General features: G+C 35.1%; 1 protein-coding gene across 2 annotated transcripts in view; it reads left to right on the plus strand.

The window, feature by feature from the left end:
• The window catches only part of LAMA2 (laminin subunit alpha 2), a gene marked incomplete at its 5' end in the record, with an annotated part of 604,254 nt that overhangs the window by 288,712 nt on the left and 292,578 nt on the right, over nucleotides 1–22,964 (plus strand). For both annotated transcript variants that reach the window (XM_079716968.1, XM_079716967.1), the window contains 2 exons: nucleotides 5,738–5,878; nucleotides 8,248–8,421. In XM_079716968.1, coding sequence (XP_079573094.1) covers nucleotides 5,738–5,878; nucleotides 8,248–8,421 — 315 coding nt within the window. The remainder of the gene's footprint in view (nucleotides 1–5,737; nucleotides 5,879–8,247; nucleotides 8,422–22,964) is intronic.

Genomic DNA, 22,964 nt, shown 5'->3' on the forward strand with positions numbered 1-22,964 from the left:
TATTTTCTTCTCTGTCTCTTTCTAACCCACCAAGTATTTATTATTTAGCCTTGAAACAGTATATTTAATGAGTAAACACTCAAGAAATAATGCTAATTATCTAATTATCCTTCTTTTGTTAACTTCTTTTAATACTAGGATACATTAGAATGAAGGCCATAACAGGAAAATCTGTAATTGACTACAAACACCCCAATAAACAAGCATGACTGCAAAATTTCCGAAGCAATTATCACAAAAAATAACTTAAATGTCACTGGAGATATTCCTGGTAACTTTGTCAGTAGAATTCCCAGTTGGCTAACAATCACAGATAAACATGTACTGTTGAAGTTGTTCCTAATTTATAAGAAGGTGGCTTCATAAGAAAGAATACAGGGAAACTATTGTGACTATACTTCTCAAGAGAGAAACTGTGCTAAGTAAACTATAGCAAAAAGAAAACTGATGTCAACCCAACAATATCTCACTTCAAGAAAAAGAACCTAGTCAGATTTTTCTAATTCAACTTTGTTTTTAGGAAAAAAAAAAGTACTAAAGACAAAAAGGACAGTTATTACATATATTTTTTGTAGGGTAGGCCACAAAATATCTAATTAGATACTCAGCTAAATATGTTCAACAGAAATATGTATATAAAGCACATATTTCTCTCTAAGGGGATGAAAATTTGTTCTTGGGTCAAAATATCATATCCATTTTATGTATGAGGCAAACATATTCACACAGTACATCAGCACATGCAGTATATCTGTAGAATTAAAATTTCATGGTGGAGATGATTATGAAAAAAATGACTAAAGAGGCTCCTTAGGGATAAGATAATAAAAACTAGGTTGAGAACCACTGGTCTGAAGTGATGCTTTTTATTATCATGATACGTAAGAGAATAAAAATATTATTATGTGGACTAATATTTGACAATGAAAAAATAATTAACTCTCATTAGTTCCTGTTTAATTTTTGTTAATATAACCAACTGGAGTAATGGTTTAGAAATGAAAAAATGAGAATATTTGTTTTTAGGAAAATATGGTCATATAAGGGAATGTTAATCTCTAGAGTGGAAGTCTGAGCATTCTGGAAATTAAGTCTGGAGCATTCTGGAAATTACCTATTTCATAGGTTTAGGTATAAAAATAACCATTAAATTTGTAAATTAGAAAGAATCACTATTGAACTCTAAATAAATAAAATATTAAAATAAATTTACTGGATTGACAAGAGCTATCCATTTGAAATGCTGAGAGAGAGAATAGATTAGACCCCATTTTGTTTAGATAAACAGTTAAAACAACTTTTAAAATTTGTATTAAATTACATGTTAACAATTCTTTTTAAAGTTGATCCGTACAAAGAAGTGATAGGATAATAGCTAAAGGAAAGAGAAGTCTCATAATGACTAAAATAGTATTTGGGCTAGAAGTCACAGACTCTCACCATCATTATTAGGTATTCAGGATCAATTGTTTTCACATCCGTGCTTTAGCAACTGAGTTGGATGGTGACACATTATAAGGTATTTGCCTTTGAAGATCTTAGTAATATAAGTGGCAAGAAAAGAACAGAAACAGTGGTTTTACTGTTTGGATCGATTGATTGATTTAAAAGACCTACAATAGACATTCTTACATCTGTTAACATTCTAATTAAAGAGAACAGTGCTGCAGTAGCCTATTTTACTCCTATCATGCAAACCTTGGGATACACCTTTTCTTTCAGCCTTGTGGCTTTTCTGTCTTATTCTTCTTTCAGGGATTGGAGAACTTTGGTCATAAATCCGGTGTCAGATCCAGAGTACGTACTCAATACTCCTCTTAGGGCAGTAACTCCCTTGTGCCTTATATTATACTTATTTGTCCACATTCTTACTTCCTTTGCTATAATTGTCTTGAGGGCATTTTTTATGTTCCCTCTGGCGTTTCATATAATGCCTTATATGTAGTAGCTCAGCTATGATTTGATGAATGAATAATAACAGAGAATAAAGAAACAGTGAGAAGTGATATACAGAGCATTTATTAATAATTTGATATTGATAGCAAAGGAAATTAAAATGCTTAACGAACTTACCCATAAAACTTACCCATCAAGCTGAAAATAAATTAGGAATACAATCAGGGGTTGCTTCATGGATGACAGTTGTTGATGAGTCATAAAGAAGTTTTGAAAAAGCAATTATGCACCTGGGAACCCATAAAAAGAATTGAGACCCAAGCTTCCAAGATCACATGTATTAGCAAACTACTAGAAAGTGGGGAACCTCTGTCTCTATGAAGGTGCAATAAAAGTCCTGGAACACCATGCTTCTGTGTTTGAATTGTGCCACTCTAAAAATCTAAAATTTATTAAATATCAAACTGTAATGTCCTCTAGTAATCACTGTTTTAAAACTCGTATCTTTGTAAAGAAAACTCTGGAGACACAGTCCTTAAATAAGAAATTACTTAGATATATACTCTCTCAAGGGAGATTAAAAAACTAAAAAGGAAGTAGAACTTGATATAACTAATTAATTCTATACATGTCCAGAAAGCAGAGTGCTAGGGAGCTAAAAAGATGTTCTCCCTGATTCTTCATTTTCCTACCAGCTTGAAGAGACTCTTTAACCAGTCCATAAGGACACACATATAAGTAGGTGCTATATCCACCATATTTACTATTTAGTGTTGGCTTAATATTGGACTGTAGTAGAGCTAGAGAAAAGTCAGAACCAAGAACTTCTCAACTGAATGAGTCTAGCTCAATCTGATTAGGAGCTAGAGAAATTATGAAATAAAGAAAAAGTATGGTATAGACTCAGGACTGAAAAAGTAGAAGTCTAGAAACTTAAAGTGGTGGCTTCAAGCTGGGGTGCTATACAATATTATATAAGGTCTTTGCAAATTTATGAGTTGATAATTGCTTGTGAAGAGGGTTGAAGTGAATTGAGTATAGGATTAGCTTGAGGACCTGTAGCAGGATCTAAAATATTTTGCCTCAAAGATTTGTCACAATAAACAAAGTAAAACTACCAGTTGGCTAACCTGTTCTTATAGGTGTAGACATCCTATTATCTTTACCGTGGTGTGTTGGGGGACTCAAGACAACACTCATTTTCAGTGATTCACTAGAAGGATTCAGAACTCTGAAAAGCTGTTATACTTGTGGTTTATTAAAGTGAAAAGGATACAGATTAAAATCAGCAAAGACAAAAGGTGCATAGGGAAGAATCAAGGAGAGACCAAGAACAAACTTCCAGTTATCCTCTCCCAGTAAAATCATACATACAAAATTCTCCCAGCAACAGTATGTAACAACACATATGAGGTATTACCAACCAGGAGAACTCACCCAAGTCTTGGTGTCCAGGGTTTTTATTGGGGGTCAATTAAGTAGATATGGAGTCCTCATATAACTGGCCTTATTTACTCAGTCTCCAGTAACCCCAGAAGTCAAACTAAGCTTTGAATTATTTCTTATTCCTAATATCTTTACTAACATAGGCCTCTATTCTGTCCCCTCCAACAGGTCGAATTTTTAAACCATGCTCCAAAGTTTAAGTCAAATCCCACTCCTTCATAAATCCTCCTCAGGCCTTCATAGCAGAAACTAGCCCCTCCTCCTCCTCTGTGTTTCCATAAGTTAATTTATTTCTGAGATGACCTTTTCATATTCCACCTTGCATTAAGTTTGATTGTAAATGTATCTTTTTACCCAACTCTAGATGCTGGCTTGTAAAAACAGAGACCTTGACTCACCCATCTTTAGAGTCCCTAGAATGTCTACCCTAATGTGATGCTTCGGTTTATTAAATTAAATTGAATATTGCTATTATTTAATCATTACTTTTCAAGGTCATATTGCCAGGTGAAAATGTAGCTACAGAAAATGTAACTAATGTCTAAAAGTTTCTAATTGTTGAACTCAGTCTGAATCTCAGAAAAGTGGTATTCCAAGCTTTCAAATTAGAGTAAATGAAAGTAGATTAGACCAACCACGTAAGAACACAGTGTACAGAACAGCTGTACTGTGTCTTCAACAGGATAAGCTAAATTATGATTATAGATATGTTTCATCTTTCCTGCCTGTGTACTCTTCTGAAGATGCTCTCAACTTCAGGGTTTGGGGGATTTATTTGTCACCTTAGGTCTGAAATTAGTTTGATTAGTTTTGTTGACATCTACCATCTCAAAAAATCTGAAATTTACCTTAGAAACAAAAACTAGCAAGAATATCAGTGCAGTCATTAAATCTGTGTACATATTGGGAGGCTAAAATTTGACACATGAAACGGGCCTAGAGATGCCTCTTTGTTTAGGCTCCCGGCAATGTAGAAATGGTTGAGGTGGTAAATAGCTCATAGAAATTGACCCCAAAAGTTACTTTCCAATAAATTATTCTCTTGGATACAAGGAGAACTTCTTTGTTTATTTTTTATAAATTTGTCTATTTTTTTCTCTATTGTTCTTCCCTCTTCTGTTTTTCCCCCATGTTCTCAGATTTTATTATCCTATCTTCTGACCAATCTTGCTTTATTCAAAAATGTTTTTATGAAACATCTACTAGGTGGAAAATATGACCCCCAAGAGACTTATTTAAACTTAATTTATTAAGCTAGTGCTCAGTGTTGTACCAGGAACACTGCCATTTTCTGGTACTATAGAAGTAAGTAAGACAGGGTTCTACCTCTGAACGGATTATGGTATGTAGCTGGAGAGAATAATCTTAGAAGATACAGCAGTACATTTTTGTGGTTAGAATAGAGCAATGTGTAAGGGGCAGTGGGAACACATTTGAGAGAGAAGTTAGTTCTCTAAGGAAAAGGAAAGCTTCAGAATTGAAGTAATAAGGGAATTCAAGGAAGAGGGAAAATGTGGAGCAATTTCGTGTGTGGGGAATATTGAGAATCTGTTTCCTGGAAAGCAGGGAACTTTCATTGAGAAGACATCAGTCAAGATTAACCATTCTTTAAATTGAGAGATTATACCCTTCCCAGTTTTTCATCATATAGTCAGCTTTCCCTGGCTTGAATCCCACCTATAAACAAATAATTTTTCAGTGTATTGGGCCTAGGATTAATGAAACCAATTTGGGGAGCAGTCACTGAATGGGAACTATTTTTTCCCATAATGTTACTATATGTTTAACTGGCTATACCAACAGGTTAAAAGAAACACTGAAAATTAACTGGGGAAAATTTGCCTCCCTTCCTACTGGATCTCATCAGGGAAATAGTATAACTATCTGCCCCAGTTTCTCTACCTGTCAGATTCTTATGCTTGTTTCAAATATATGTATTTTTCATATGTGGAGTGAAAAGTATTTTACCATCTGTATAATTTCAATGTTCTATTCTACATCCATGTATTAGCTTAATGTCTTTTATTTTTATCATATATCATGTGTTCCTAAGAGGAAGTACTTCAACAGCATAGAACAGTAAATAGTAAACCAAATGTCTAACTTATTGCTATATTTATCATGACATTTACTCCATACCCTTGACAGAAATGAAGATCAAATTGTAACTTACTGCTGTAGATTAGAATCCAAATTATTTCCCATCAGTGTGGTTAGGACAGCATATAACTTAATAAGAAGCTTTTGAGAAGATTTTTTAAAATATCATTATACTTTAAATAAGGCTAAAAGGTAAAATGAAGAATAGAAAGCTTATATTTTTCATAAATGGAAATAGAGACAATGCTCCATTTTGAAGGGCACCTCTGTTGCTAACCCACCTCTCTATTTATAGGAAAATGTCGAAGGAGGAGACTGTAGTCGTTGCAAATTCGGCTTCTTCAATTTGCAAGAGGATAATCATAAAGGTTGTGATGAGTGTTTCTGTTCAGGGGTTTCAGACAGATGTCAGAGCTCCTACTGGACCTATGGCAATGTAAGCAACAGCCTTTGAATCCTATGTGCTGCTCCACGGGGCTTCTTGCTATTGTTGTTGTTTTCCTTCTATAAGAAATTAATTATTTTTCGTGTAGTGAGCTTCTACTTAAACTTATCATGAAGAAGTGATAGAATTTTCTTTCAAATGCTAGTTGTGCCTCTTTGACCAAAGCCTTTAGGATTTTATTTGTACCGATGTGTACACTGGAACCTCTTAGAATAAGTCAACACTAGCCTTTCCAGTGTCCATGATTATTATGTGAAGCAGTAACGGAATTAATGTTGCTTTAGCCTCAAGGGCAGATGATTCAACAGAGAAAACATCAGATTGTGCTATGAAAGATTATGTATTTCACTCACCAGTATTTTTGGGATACCCATTAATAAAAACTCCTTTAATAACTATATACATGGTACATATTACCCACCAGCCGTTAGTCGTGATTTGATGTTGCCAGAGCCCTTTCTTCATTAAAAGGAGACACTGAATATGAACAATACCTTCATTCTTAATTGATTTGAAAAAGTCCAAATTATTACCTGTTTAGTAGTTACTGGGATATTCTACCTCTACCATAAACATAAACATGTTTCCCTTCCCACCTTCACTGCTCATCATACTCCCATTGCCTTTTCAACCCTTCACAGACAGCGATTTGTCTCCTCATAAAAGAGGACCTTTGGGAATTTCAAATAGCCTATGTGGCAGCACTTAGGAGTACAGAGTAACAAGAAACAGGCTGGGGAAAGAAAAAGAAACCTACAGAGTGAATGAGAAACTATACCATATAGGGCTGAGTTTACTGAGCAGTTGAATTCTTATCCTTGGAGAGTCACTGGAGGATTTTAGCAGGAGACTGTTATGATTAGGGTTAGGTTTTACAAAGATCACTATTTTAATAAAACTGTCTTTCAAACACTACTCTTGCCTTTCAACTTCAGTCAGCTAACTAATCCTTAACACAACTATGAAAATTTTCTCTGCCTGTATTGCTTTTAAAGTCTGAAATATTATGAGTAGTTTCTGATTGTACTCTCATACCTAAATTTGAATCTATACATACTTTATCAAATGCATAGCTTTTGGAGCAGATTATGTAGAACCAACAACATATGAACATCTAGTCTAACTTCTTTCTTTTGTTTGTAGAGTCGCACCTCACCCTCTAGACTGTTCTATTAATGTACTAAAGTTTTATGGTTAGCAGAGGAACAGAGGTAGAACTCAGCTTTGTTCTTCAGAAACTAGGTCCATTGATATTTGCATTTCAGTAGGTCTTCTGGAAAGAACCTTCTCTGAATCTCACTGGGCTGTCTTAGAATGTCTGATGATGATGTTGGAAAGGGAAGAGAAGGAAGTAATATGTATCTTGTAGTGTGGCTATCCCATAAGCTTTTACTTAATCTCTCTTTCTTTGACCAGGGCAGTCCCAGCAATTCCACAGCTTTGGGAGATGCAGAATCAAATGACCTCTACACAAAGAAATTTTAAAAAACATTTCATCCACATATTATCACCATTACCATTCTGCTCGCCATCACCTACAACACCAAGCAGCTCACACACATCTAGTGGGCCCCTGGTAGCCACAAACCCCAGTATCCAGTGTTTTGTCCTGACGAGGTTGGATGGTTTTGAATTGTAGCTGTGTGCCCACCCATGGCTGGAGTATAAACATGGAAAAGCAAATCATCATGTATTCCCTAATTCCCCCTTAAAGGCTCCTTCCTTCTCTGGGCCAAGGATCTAGGCTAGGAGTTCCTACAACACTTCCAACCTCATGGGAAGGAATAGGTACAGTATTGTGAGCTGGTAGATTCAAATGCCCTTGAGCCTCAAAGTTTAAATTTAAATTTCATAAGTATATGAAAAGGAAGGAAATATTAAATGAAAAGCTACCTTTCATATCTTTTTTCTTCCTCTGCTTTACAAACACATACGTAACACCTTTTGAAATAAATTTTTCTATAAGAAACAGGAAATTACTAGTGGAGTGAAAAACATGAAAATCAAAGTTCAACTATTTGATAATTTATATAACATTACGTGTGATTTTGAATGAGTTTCTATCTTTAAGAAAGAAGTATTTGTAATCATAATTTTAAAAAAGCACATTGGATCAATAAAAGCAGGTTACTATATCGTACCATCCAAACTCTTAGAAACATCAAGCAAAAAAATAATTGGTACCTAGAGTTGAGTACATCTGATAAGTTTAATGATATTCACAACTCTTATATTTTTCTAAACTTTCATAGTTCTTGCATTTTTAATTTTCAAAAAATGAAGACTACAGGAATATGAAAGAGAAAAGGAGTGGGTGGGTTTTTTTTCCTAAGTAATGATGGTTGTGTGTTTTCTTTAAGATACAAGACATGAGTGGCTGGTATCTGACTGACATCTCTGGCCACATTCGAGTGACTCCACAGCAGGATGACTTAGATCCACATCAGCAGATCAGCATCAGCAGCGTGGAGGCCCGACGAGCCCTGCCCCAGAGCTACTACTGGAGTGCGCCAGCTCTGTATCTGGGAAACAAAGTAAGTCCAGATAGTGCTTGCTTCATGCTACTTTGCTTTAACTGATCAATAAGAATAATGGGTTTTATTTAGTCTTTCTTTAAAGACAGATAAAATCAAATGTATACTGTATTGAATTGCTGGAAACAGCTAAATCAGATTAAGTTGGACATTTCCACCCTGCCCCGTGGGCCACAGCATCCCTACTTCACAACTCTACATAGTTGCTGTTCTGTGTCAACATTTTGAATCTACAAATAGATTAATGAAGCCTCTAGGATACTTTTTTGCAAAACAAATTATAGATATTGGAAGAGACGGTGTTATGTTTACGTGAAATAGTTGTTTTTCTAGAGTTGTCTATGGTGCAATACTTACTGAAGTTTTTCTCATCCGTCTATATTTCATTTCAAAACTGATATTCAAGAGAGCTACTTTTTCTACCTTGTCTGAATGTTAACTGGAAATGAAATTTATTACACAACTAATTTAATGCTTGCCATGAAGCTTATATAAACACCATATTTCCTGGAGCTCAGGAAGAGAACTATCCTAAGAGAAGTGCCAGACTGAAAGCACATGTTTGTTTCCAAGCCCACTCACACACATATAAAAACACACGCAGATAAACAAATGTAGCAATCTCAGAAATGCAGGTGTTCCCCCCCCCATCCCGGCCTGTTGTGGATTAACTTTATCTAGATAGGTTCCTTGGCTTTTATCATTTTATTTTATTTTATTTTATTTTGCTTAACAATTTGTTGGAAACAAAATTTGATATAGTAATTCTAAGTGGGAATATTTGCTTGGTCTGTGGAACTTAATACCTTTTCAGCTAATAGTTAAGTCACCTAATCACACCAGAAATTGTGACAGTCCGAGAAAAATTCGCTAGCAAGTTGATGCTATTTAAGCCTAGTTTTCACCTATAAGAATATAACATTACTTTTGAAGAAATCTTCATTGATTAAATAAATTAAAATATATTAATAGTGGCGTGTGAGTATTGAGATAGAAAACCTTACTAGTTCATATGAATGGGAACTAGTGGTTTTAGCTGACTGAAAACATTTTAATTCATGGCTTGTTTCTTATTTTTACAAGCTTCTGAATACCATTATGAGAAATGTGTAAATGAATAAAACACTTTTTCATCGAATATGTATTTTTAAAGAGACAGTGCATATTGCATAAAATTTTCTATCTGTAATAAAATCCAATTAAACTTTTACTTCAAAGCCCTTTCCAACAAGAAGTCATTCTATCCTATTCTATTTAGGAACGTCCTGAATCCCTGACAGGAATAAAATAGCACATACAACTTGAATGTCTATAGCTTAAAATTGCCAAAAAAAAAATACGTACATAAACTGTCTTTTTTCTAACTGCTCTGAGGAGTTTAGAGAAGAGTCATTGGATGAGTTTCAGAGGTCTTACTTTTCTTACAATGGAGAAATTTACTTACAGATAGTTTTTAAATAGTATATGCTTTACCATATTTTCCATCATTTCTTCTTTGGTCATATGCTTTTGCTTTCTGTTGGCTGAAAATCAAACTGACAGAAGGAAAGCAAGCAAATGCGATATTAAATAGCATCAGAGCAAAGGATTTGGACATCCTGTTCATAGTTGTTGGTTCCCAAAGATAACTTCCCTTATCCTGGCTGAACTGCTTCTTATATCCACCCACAATGAAGTACTTCATGTCCCCCACACATCATTTTCACATCAAAAAGCTGTGCTTGCCTGTGCTTCAGTTTCCATTCAGTGAACAAAATAATCGTAACAGGGTGTACAAATTATTTGAATATGGAAGACATTTTTTAATGTAATGTGAAATCCCTCTGTGGTTTACAGTCAGATATCTCAGTATGAATGAAATAATTCGCCTTAATAACTGAACCATATAAATTTTTGATACTACAATAATACTGCCAACTCTCACAAATTACCACAGTACATCTTAACTGTCATGTTATATCACATAAATTACAGTCATGATGACATGCTTAGCTTGGTTGATTTGATATCTTGCTAAGGAAATGGAAAATTGTAAGCCCTTGTTTGTAAATCCAGTAAAGCCACTTTTCTAAATAGTTGAGGCTAAGTTCTTTACCAGTAATTGCTGTAGGAATCAGAGCCATTGCCTGAATCTGACAGAAATAGTATATCAAGAAACTAGTACATCTGCTTAAATACTGAATTTCATTTACATCCATGACCAGGGGGCTGTGGGTACATGATCCCTCCTCTGCCTTTTTATTGTTAATTCCTAAGTCAAAAAATGTATATATTTATGAGATGCTATTAGCTTTTCCTAAATATTTATATAACCAATTTTTAAACATTTTCCAAGTTACTTGGTTATAAATCCACTTCTAACAGAAGGGAGATGTGTTGTACATATTGTTATAATGAAGGTGCCACATGCCAGTCTTCCTTTTTTTGGGTAACCTAACCCCAAATAGTAAAACTATTCTCACTTGGGATACACTTTGCTAACATAGAAACCTGCCTGATCATAATTAAACTCAAGAGCACTAGCCAATTTAGCGAAGGAATACTTTTCATCTTAAGAAACATTTTTATTGACTACAGTTCCTCTTTGGACTAATGAGGAGTACATAAGTGAATATAGTTATGTATGTGGATGGTGGATGAGGCGTAGAAAAAGGTAGCACATTTTTATACTACCCACTTAAAAAATTTCCATGATCTTGTTGTCAATTGCAAGTTTTTGTGCCCAACACACAGTGAAGCCAAACAAACCAAAACATCAGAGTTGGAGCCGAGAAAGGTTTATTGCAGGGCCAAGCAAGGAGAATGGGGTGGCTCATGCTCAAAAGACCCAAAATCCTTGAAGTGATTTTAAAGGCAAAATGATGGAGGGAAGTTGCCTGGTGTGTGTGATCAGCCTGAACACAATTCTCTGATTGGTTGACAGCAAGATAACAGGGTAGCGCCACAGGGCTTAACATTATCAATCTTCAGGTTCAATAAGTCTGTGGGCTAGTGCTTATGGTCATTAAGTAGTTAACTTCTTCCATTTGGTGGGGGTTTTAACATCTGTAAAACAACTCAGGAAATGTGCATCAGATACAGTTATCTAGGTGCTTCAGGGAGGAACTAAAGATTCTGTGACTGTCATATGGCTGATTTATTGTTTAAGTTCTTACCAATTCTCCTGGCCCAACTGCTATTTTTGTCACTACATGTTCACATCCTTTCAATCATTAATTCTTGAGCCAGGGTTTGTGACTCAGGGGAGGCCTGGGAGCCTACAGCTTTTCTACAAACAAGAGGCCAGCAGAGGACATGGGGGAGGGGGTCTGTCCTGAGAAGGCCCCAGAGGGTCTTGCTGGATTACAGTCTCAACTATGAGTTAGTTCCTCAACAGCAATCTTGAAAATGTTTGTTTTCTCATATGTGAGTGAGTATTTAGCACAATTGTCACAATCGAGTATTAATTCCCTGCCCTCCTCCATTCTAGATATTCAAAGAGAATTAAGTCAGGCACCCACAGGGCTCTACTAGGCAGCAGCTTATTTTCAAAATGCTTGGCACAGGTTAATGCTTGGTTTTAGGGCAGTTGTTGAAGCATGAAACTAGGCAGGAATGGAAAGAGCTAGAGGACAAATAGTCCTGCTGATTTGCTACAGGCTACAGCTATTGAGAAACAGTTTGGGTATTTCAGAGTTGGAATAATTTACTGCTTTAGTAAACTAAGTGCTATTGGAACATTGAAATGGTCATTTAATTAAGGTTACCCTAGTGGTCTGAAATAGATACTGCAGCTTCCAAAAGCAATTCTCTTCCCATCTGTAAAGTTCCCTGAGAATCTGGCTTGGCCTATCTACTGTTCCCGCATTACCATTAAGGTTTGAAAATCTCTCTCTGAGTGTTATTAAATTAATCTTGTGTGATGTGGTCTTTACAAAACAATGTTTATTTTCTACAACATTATACTATCTTTTTCTGTTTCTAGCTTAGAGAAACTTTTAAATTGTTTCATGTAGTTGCCAAGAATACCTACAGTTTAGCTTAAGATGCACATTATGAGTCTGCAGACAAAAGAGGATCTGGTTCTAAAAGTAATCTCTGGTATTTCTTTGCTGTGTTTCCTTGACTTTCAGTTCTACCCCTCAGATCCCTAATTAAAGCTGTGGATTTGAAGGAGATTGATGTTTGAGATTTACAGGATAGGGTAGTCCTTGTTACATAAAAGGAACTTCACAAATATTTTGTGATCAATGCTACATTTTTAACAACAACAGAATAGTTTTCATTAGATGGCTCAGAAATGACTCTTGAGTTGGGATTTAAGTTAGAACTGAAAGATGATTTCAATCTTGGTTAAAAAAAAAAACTAAAAACTTACTAATAAGCATGATCCACTCTCCTTTTAGCAGCATAATTTGTATTTCTGACTTCTTTGCTCCACATTCCTCAAAATTATTCAGAAGTAAAGGTCAAACTCTCTCCCTCATCCTTAATGTCCTTCAATTTAAGTCTTAGATTAAATGGATTAATTAAGAAAGTATTATGTATGTGGTGAACGGTAGGGCCATAAAAGTAAGTAGTATAAATCAACTGTGATTAAATTTTTATTCCATAAATGAGATCATATAAAAAATGATTTGGTAGTGGAGTAGTACTAGAAGAAGATCTGTTGTCAAGAATAAACCAAATGAATTGTTAGGGGCAAATGAGGAAACATATTATTAAAAAGCAAACAAAAGAACTCAAGAACTCATTTATTGCCCATAGTTCTGGTAATGTCTACTATGCAAAATTAGCCTACCTATGAGGACTCAAAGTCAAATTTCTAGAATAATGAAAATTAATAAGACTGACTCAAGTGGAAAAATGTGAAAAGTGATATGAATATTAAAGCAATTGAAACAGTAGCCAAAAAGTTCTTCCCATAAAGAAAACAAGTATTTTGTTTACTTCTGTTTATTTTGTTCAATCACATTTCAAACCTTAAAAATTTTTTTCAATCTTACAAGGTTTCCAGAGAACAGAACAGTGAGGACTACTCCTCAAGCAATTTTATGTGGCTTAATATGCTGGATATCAGGGAGGTATGAAAAAGGAAATCTCTGTTCAAACTCATTCATGAAAATAGATGCAAACATCCTAACCAAAACATGAACAATCAGAATCCATAATGTATAAAAATGGTAAAACTAAATTGGCCAGGTTACTTTTATCATAGGAGTTCAATGTTGGTTTAATATCAAAAAGTCAGTGTAAGTAATTGACAATATTGACTGATTAAAGGAGAGGGAAAAAAATATTTCGATAGAGGTAGAAAAAGAAATAGTTAAAGTTAAATAATGATTCATGATGTTTTAAAAATTTTGTAGACTAGGATTGGAAAGGCACTTCTTCATCTGATGAAGAGTATCTACACAAAAATGAATAGCATCTATGTTGAAAGAATTCTTTAAGATCACAAACAATTTTCACTCTGACCACTTTTATTTAACATTGTACTAGAATATTTGGAGAGTGCAGTAAGATAAAAAATAAAAGATACAGAGATTGAAAAGGAAGAAATAAAACTGCCATTTGTAGATGATATGATTATCTGCTTTATGAACTCAGAAGATAAATTATTAATAGGTGAATCAAGAAAGACTGTATACAAAGTTAATATATAAAAGTCGATTGTGTTTCTTTACATCAGCAAAAATCAGTTAAAACAACACTTTAAAAATAAGTCCTCTATGTAGACCATCTTATTTACAAAGCAGAAATAGAGACACAGACATAGAGAACAAATGTATGGACACCAAGGGGGAAGGGGGGGCTGTTGGGATGAATTGGGAGATTAGGATTGACATATATACATTACTGATCCTATGTATAAAATAGATAACTAATGAGAACCTACTGTATAGCACAAGGAACTCTACTCAGTGTTCTGTGGTGACCTAAATGGGAAGGAAATCCAGAAAACGGGATATATGTATACGAATAGCTGATTCACTTTGCTGTGCAGTAGAAACTAACACAATATTGTAAAGCAACAGTACTCCATTAAAAAAAAAACTTAACGAAAAAAGAAGTGCTTTATAATAGCGATAAGTAATAAAAGTACCAAGGATAGAATCTATACAGAAAACCAAAGGGCCAAAAATAATTAAAGGAAATCCTAAAGAAAGCTGGAAATGGAGTATTAATCAAAACTTACCTGATATAAAGACTTAGGACTCATTTTAAAAAAGAAATAATGACTGAGACAAAGTGCTGTTGGTGAGAAAATAGGTTAAAAATGCTCAATAGAGCTGAAAAAAATAGCCCAGCAATATCCCATGCATATATGGATACTTGATTTTTAACAATACAGATATTGCAGATCAATGACAATAAGGTAGACCATATAATAAATGCTACTGGTACCACTGGTTATCTAAAGAGGAAAAAAATAACCATCTCTACCTCATATTATACATAAAAATAAACTCTAATTGAATCAAAGACTAGAATTTCAAAAATCATACTAAAAAAGCTTTTCAAAGACAATATCTTGGATTTTTGCTTCTGACCATGATTGAATAAACGTTTCTTAAACAACAAGAAAACTTGAGAAAAAGTGTCAAACAAGAGTTTTTAGACACTGGACAGCAGATGGTGTAGGACTGTGATCCCTGAGAAAAAAGAAATAGATGAGTTCAGGCTTAACAGCTGCTAAGATTGTTGCCGGGGTGTAGTTTCCAAGGTGAAATGCATTGAGGGAAAACCCAAACAACATTGTTTGAAAGAGGGAGATTGGAGTTCAGGGAAGCCCAGGAAGCTAGAACTTTTGGGACAGAATATTAGGGAAAAGGAAGGTGGAGAGAAAATGAGAGAGAGAGAAGAGAGAATCAATCCAGATATCTGTAAAGATGTAAAGGAAACTTACAACCTGGCTGAATATTGACTTGGATGGCAGAAAACTACCTATCTAATGTTGATGGAAGAACTACCAAAAAGTAATGAGAAAAAATTCCTAGCTCATTTTCCCATGACCTAAAGGGGAACAGTGTCATAATAGAGACGACTTCAGTAAAATACTTAGTACTGTCCTAGTAGAAGGGCTAAATTAGCCCCAGACTACAGGCTGCTCTAACCCACCTTAACAAACCTTAAAAGCTGACCTTAAAAGAAACCACTTTATTCCAAAACTGCATACCAGAACAAAATCCAATACTATTTAATTAATTACAACAAAATTCAGCACCCAACAAAGTAAAATCTAACATGTCTGGCATCAAATAAAAAATGACCAAGCATGTAAACAAGCAGGGGCATATGAGCCATAACCAGGAGAAAAATCAGTCAACAGAAACAGACCCCAAATTATAAGGAAATAATGTCAAAGTACATCAGAATCAAATTATTAGAAAAACAAACAGTGGTCGAGATAAAGAGAAGATCTTAAAAGCAGCCAGAGAAAGAAAGACACAACATGAACAGAAGAACAAATATAAGATAGAAGATTCTTAGACATCACAAGAGCCAGAATATAGTACAGAGATATTTTAAAATATCGGGGGGGGGGGGAAGAAACAACGGCAAACAAACAAAAATTATTAATCTAGAATTTTTTACCAGGCCAAAATATCTTTGAAAAAGGAAGGCAAAACAAAGAGTATTCCAGAGAAATAAAGGCTGAGATACTTTTTCACCAACATATCACTAGAAGAAATGTAGACAGTTCTTCCAGTAAAAGGAATATGATAGCAGATGAAATTTGTCCCTACAAAAAGAAACTAAGAGTAACACAAAAGTTTAATAATGCTTTCTCCACGGATTGCCACCTACCATGGGACCTCAGGCTGGTCACCTCTTTAGCCTTGGGGTTTAACACAATGGTTATCAAATGAACGACAAAACACACAAGGTGAAAATAGAAATTTGGGTACTCTGTATAATTTTTTATTTGGAATTGTAAAATGGAAGACCATGAAACCCCCATTCCTTATCTCAAAAGTAAAGAAAGCAAAACCACCATCAATTTGAAAGTTTCAATCAAATCTTAATGGAAAACGTTACATTTTTACTATATCCTTTTCAATAACACTTTTACACCTGTGTTTCATGTGCAGCTCAGTGAAGAACTATAAGGAACCAGTGGATTGCTGGTTCTGATGTACTAGCCCAAGTCCTTGTGGGACAAACCTCCAGTGTGCTGGCCTCTGCCACTTGCAATAGATCAGACCCACTAACTATTGCTGTTGTAGTTTAGCGGGGCAGTATTATGCCCTTTCTGAACCTATCATGGCCAGAGTGTTTTATCTACTGGGTTTTTGTAGGTAACCCAGTGTATGCTGCTTAATTGTTGGTAGTGGGAGAAGAGCAAGATGGTGGAGAAGGATGGAATACAGATATGTATAGAAGGATGATGGCCATCTGTAAGCCAAGGAGAGAGGTCTGGAGCAGCTCCTTCTCTCACAGCCCTCAGAGGAGACCAATCCTGCTGACATCTTGATTGTGGACTACTAAAGGAGTAGTTATTTTCTTTCTTCATTTTCATTTTCTATACATACCTGTGTCCCATCCTTTCCCACCATCTTGCTCTTGATTGAAAGCTATTATTTATGCATGGGGAGGCTCTGGTAAGTTATTTTCAGTGTTTTGATCCTTATGCCTTTCATAGATCTGATTCAAATGCCGCATCTCTTCCTTATTAGTTTTGTAATCGTGACACATCCCATTATTTAGTTGAGACTTACTTTCAATATCTGCAAATTGAGAGTTCCAGCACCTCCTCAGAATAGTACAAAGCCCGCAAAAATGCCCTTAGCATGCAGAATCTGTTCATGAATGTCAATTGCTTTGAGAATTTCTGTAGTTGTATGCTGCAGTAATTTATACAGAGGTAATCTTTGTATCAATATAAGACACTTGTTAAAATGCTTTGTCCCTTGCTTATTATTGCTATCTGATATAGCATCTGGTGGTGGTAAAGATAAGGTAGCAATAAAAATAAAAATGGACAATCACAGAGAGTTGATTTTAGCAAGTAAGTAGATTATGTAACTTAAACAGCAGCTTTATGGAAATGTGAAAAAAACTAAATCAGTTATCTAGATTTTTGAGAAACCAGCAGAGTGTTTTACACTTTATCTTGAAGGTACCAAAATAAATCAAACAAGCATCGCTTCATGTCTTTCCAAGTAAATGACGTGATTAAGTATCTAACTATTCCTGCTTTACTGAAGTATTTAAAGGGATTTAAGATTTCTGTCCATCAATAACTGATTAGGGAAGTTAATTTTATAGGCATTATAGACAGCATCAACACCCTGCAGCTATAATGTACCAAGTTAAAATGAGGTCATTAAGGTAGACCCAAACTCGATATGACTGATATCCTTATAAAAAGGGAAAATTTGGAGACAGATACTCATACAAGGAGAATGCCATGTGAACATGAAGACAGCCATCTACAAGCCAAGGAAAGAGGCCTAAAACAGATCATTTTCTCACAGCCTTCAGAAGGAACCAACACTGCCAACACCTTGATTTTGGACTTGTATCCTTTAGAACTGTGAGACAATGAATTTCTGTTTATTAAGACACTTAGTTTATGGTTTTATTGTGGCAGCCTTAGCAAATAAATCAAGTAAAATATCAATTATTTTTAAAATTTGATAATTCTCATTTTGTTTTAATTTATTGCAAACAAAAGCCTAATCTAATATCTAAAGAAGTTATAGAAATTGATAAGAAAGACCAATAGTTCAATAAAGAAATGGGCAACAGATATGAATGAACCGTTCATAGAAAAGGAATACACATGGCTCTTAGGTATATGAAACAATGTACAACCTGACTCATAATACAACTACACTGAGAAATTGTCATTTATCTTGGAAAAGAGAGCAAAATGGCAAAATGGATAGCACAGCATTAGTAAGATTTTTAAACGACAAAGATCTTATAATATTGGTAGTGGAGATACATATTGATGCAATCCAAGAAAACTAATTTAGAAATCTTTACCAAAGCTACAAATGCACATGTGCTTATATATTTCTCCTCTGGGAATTTTTTCCTACTGGTATATATAAATGTGTGAAATGCAAAGTTATTCATTCATAAATGTTTGTGATAAACACAAAAATGTCTGTCACTGAGAGACTGATTAAGTGAATTTTGGTACATACACACAGTCAAACACTATAAAACTATAAATAAGAAAAGAAGTTCTTGTCTACGAATATGGAATAATCCAAGGTATATGGTTAAGTAATTAAACCTAGAAGTAGAATAGTGTGTATATGACCACCATTTGTGTAAAAAATAGTGGAGAAAAATAATATGCTTGTAATTATAAGGTAACTTAGCTATTTAAAGACACAGCCAGCATTTGATTTGAGGTGAGTTTGCCTCAGAGACTATCTACTGCCCCACTCAATATTGTAATATTGTCAAAGTTGTAAAATAAGATATTTTAAGTAACAGTCTGTTTTTATTTTGATCTATTATAACCTATTAATTTTCTATTCTAGACTTTGTTGTAAAGATTATTGCTTTGATGTGATCACTTAAGTGCCTCAATTCTATAAGCTAAAAATTGTTGTCATGCTTAATTAATCACAAGGATTCCAGTAGTACTCTTATCTTACCAGGTAGTTTCAGGAAATTCTGTTATTGTCAGCAGGGCATGTTGGGGAAGCATAAAGCTTACATTTATATTACTGAGGTCTTCTCATCACTTCCAACAGTAGTAGTTGAGTAAAGCAGACACTCTCTCACCTTACTTTTTCTGAAGCTCTCCCTATATTACCTAGGTCAGAGATTCCAAGTAGTTAAAATTCAACATTTGCCACATGGAAAAAGGAGCTATGTGATAAGATCCCAATCTGAAATGTGATGAATTATTGAACAGGTAGTTTGTTGGGTGATTGAAAATTACCTGTGAAAGAGTGCTTATCTCCTTGAGGCACGTCGAAAGCTGACGGAATTGATCCAATTAGACTGACTGTCTCTTCAATGAGTTGTGACCTCTCGATGGTAATAACTTATTATGATGATAAATGAACCCATCTCTTCAACTGAAGCCTGAGTACACACTTCAGCAGTTTCCTTGAATCATGAGTCCATTACCTCTCAAGTTCAGATCGACAGCAGTGACAGCCACGGGAGCAGACAGCATGCATGACTGGACACAGATGATTGTTTTACTCAGATGAATATATTTGCAGCTATTTCCAAAGAAACGGGACCTCCTTGAGCCTTGTATGTTCACACCTGAAATATTTACCATGTGACGTTTCCTTTATCAGGAAAGCTACATCATTCTGAGATAACTAGGTTTTTTTCCGGTTGTTTTTTGTCTTAGTTTCTGTTTGTTGTTTTTGGTGTTTAAATTGACCAGTCTTGGTCTCCTGATTGAGTAAAATTTCAGAATAGCAATATTTTTTTACATTAAAGAAGTTTGTAATATACAAACAACTGTTTTTGAAAAATTAATTATTTTATCCCCACAATTTAAATCTCACAATTTATATTTGATGTGAGTTAGGGAAACTAGTCAGAGAATTCTTTTTATTTGTAGAGAACTTTTGTAAAGCTCTTTGCTTTAAGAATCACACAAGCATAAATACTTTAGTTTTTGGATTTCTATTTTAAGGAAATGTCAAAAATTCTTTAAGTAGTTACTTAAGGTTGATATCAATTTCCTTATTCTGCTGTAGTGATATCTCTAGTTTGAGAAGAATTAGAGGAGAACAGGTTATTTATTATGTCTATAACAAAATACAGTCGTCTAATTCCTAATAATTATTAGACAGCAGTCAGTTGCCAACCTCCCAAATATATCCTGAAAAAACGTATTCACCAAGCAAAACTAAGTTTATGAAGTTACTGCAGTAAGGGAGAACACCAGCCACCTTTACAAAGTCTTAGTAGTGTCTCAAAAGGAAAGGAAAGATCAGAGGAGGATACTCGTGGGCAGTATCGCAGTAGGGGAAAGGTTGGCTGACTTCAGGGTGCATCTTGTATTGCAGGCAAGTGGGCAGAATTTATGATACCATAGCTTTGGATTTGTCACAAGAGTCTTGAAGTGTTGAAGAGCATGCTATTAGTATATAAGTAAGCTGGTTGAGACAGATCACAATCCAGGAACGAGGTTTTCTTGGAGCTTGTTTGCAGAATTATTTAGTTAGTTAGTTAGTTTTCCATATATTTTAATCTTTTTATAATAAAATGTTTCAAGCACATACAAGGTAGTGAGACTATTATAATGAACCTACCACCCAGCTTCAACAATGATCTACTCATGGACGATCTTATTTCAACTATAATGACACCTATTCCCCTACACCTCCCTCCCTCCACCACACTGAAGCAAGTCCCAGAGCCCTTATCATAAATATTTCAGCAATAGGAGTTAGAAATTATGCTTGCTCCCAGCCTTAACATAGGAATAGGGAATTATGTTGACTTTAGTTCTTACAGACAATAGCTGTGGGATCATATAATATAGTTACTTAGTTTTTTTGTGCCACTGCTTCCTCATGTGTAAAGTGGAGATAATACAAATACCCGTTTCAGCAGAGTTATTTTGAGGATTTCATACATATACAGCACTTAAGACACTGCTTGATAAATAATAAGCACTCAGTATTAGTGGGCCTATTTTGAGGTCAGACATCATTCACTGAACTTTTAGAAAAACTACCCATAAAGAAAGAAAGGAAAGGAAAGGACAGGAGAGAAAAGGAAGGGAGGGAGGAAGGAAAGGAGGGAGGAAGGAGGGAAGGAAGGAAGGAAGGAAAGAAGGAAGGACAGAAGGAAGGAAGGGAGAAATAGAGCAGAAAAGGAAAAGAAGAATCTGCTCATATATATTTCATTTTTTAGGGTGTTTTGATTTAGAAAGTAACTATCTATTGGGACCTCTCTCTTCTAGTCCAAATCTATCAAGAGGTGGTTTGGTCTTTGAGTAAATACTCTTTTTCCCAGTTTTCTTCTGAGGCTGGGCTTGACATGATTATCAGCCCCAGTGTCCTTGAAATAAGTCCTTTATAATGAAATGGAACTGGAAATAACCCACAAGCACAGAGCTTGGCAGGCCATTGAAGGTCTCCGAGGCCATTTACTGCCTTAAGCTTATTTTTACTTATCATCACAGGGGAAAAAAATGAATAAGGGCATTGTCTTATAACAAATAATTTTAAATTAAGATGTGATGTTTTTTATAAAAGTCAAAATACTTTTTGCTTTTCTTTCAAAACACATGCAGAGATAAAATTTGATTATGTTAATATCTAATCTTAATTCTGCTCTTGATGAGAAACTCTTGAAACTTTAACACAGGAAACAACACAGCAGTTTAATGGATCTCACTGTCTAGCAGATATTTGGAGGATGAAGGATAGAGTAAGTGTTTGGAACAAGAACTAACTTTCTATTGTGCCAAACACATGAACTTTGTGCCTGGTGAAAGATATTTAGGCTAAAGGAAATATAAACTATGCTGGGAATGAACCCTATGACCACTTGATCCTGTAAGACTTAGCAGGGATGGGTTTGGTTCCATGTCCCTGACTCGTGTGGTACGATAATTTTACTTAAAAGAGACAAGCCAGGTTAAGGGGTTCAGCAAAACCATTTACATCAACCCCTTTTAAAAATGTAGTTAGAGCTACATCAGTCTCTCAAGTGTGGTGCTCAGGCCCACATCAGAGTCACCTGGGGTCTTTACTGAAAGTGGGCATTACTGACCCCTATCTTAGATTCACTCAGTCAGGAGATCTGGAGGAAATGTGTGGAAATCTACATTTTTAAACAACCTCCCCAAGTGATTCTTTACACATAAAATTTTGAGAGCCACTCTTTTATGATTACTTTAAAAAATTACTGCTGATGAATTAAGTATCTGTAGATGATTCCAGAGAGTGAAACTTCCCAAAGCTTAAAAAAAAAAAAAAAAAAAAAAAAATCCTGCCGCATGCTTTACTCTGAATTCAGAGGTTGACTTTTTTACCCAATAGTAATAGTTTAGCCTGTGCAATGGAACCCTATCATAATATTTTCTTAGCTACCACAAAATGTGTAAATCCAAACCTATATATCCATCTCATTACAAACAGAAACACCCACACACAATACGCACAAACATACATATTCACATGGGAAGAAAATGACTCTTAGAAATAAGCTGTGTTCTTTTTTAACAGGAAGTCTAAAATGCCCTGCCATTAATATCTGGAATGAGGAAGCTTGGCAAGATCAGAATATGACTTGGGGATTAGGGAGAGTTTCAGATTCTAGAAGAGGTTCCAACTCTTCCTGAATGTGTTAACAGCTTTGCTACTTGAGCTCTGCTGCTCACTAGCTAAGTATAAACACAAGCAAGGCCCTTAACTTCATTGTGTTTGAATTTTTTATTGGTGAAGTTAGGGAGAGGTTATAACTTTAGCAACAGATCCTGTTTTGCAAATAAAATCTTAATTAGAACACACAAAATCAAGAAAAATCATTCAAGTGGGTGACAGGGCTGGTGCTGGTTACCAGGGGAGACAGGAACGGTGCTGGTTACAATGACTGGCAGGGCCGGTCCTGGT

Source organism: Hyperoodon ampullatus, assembly GCF_949752795.1.
Source record: "Hyperoodon ampullatus genome assembly, chromosome: 12".
Classification (NCBI taxonomy): Eukaryota; Metazoa; Chordata; class Mammalia; order Artiodactyla; family Ziphiidae; genus Hyperoodon; species Hyperoodon ampullatus.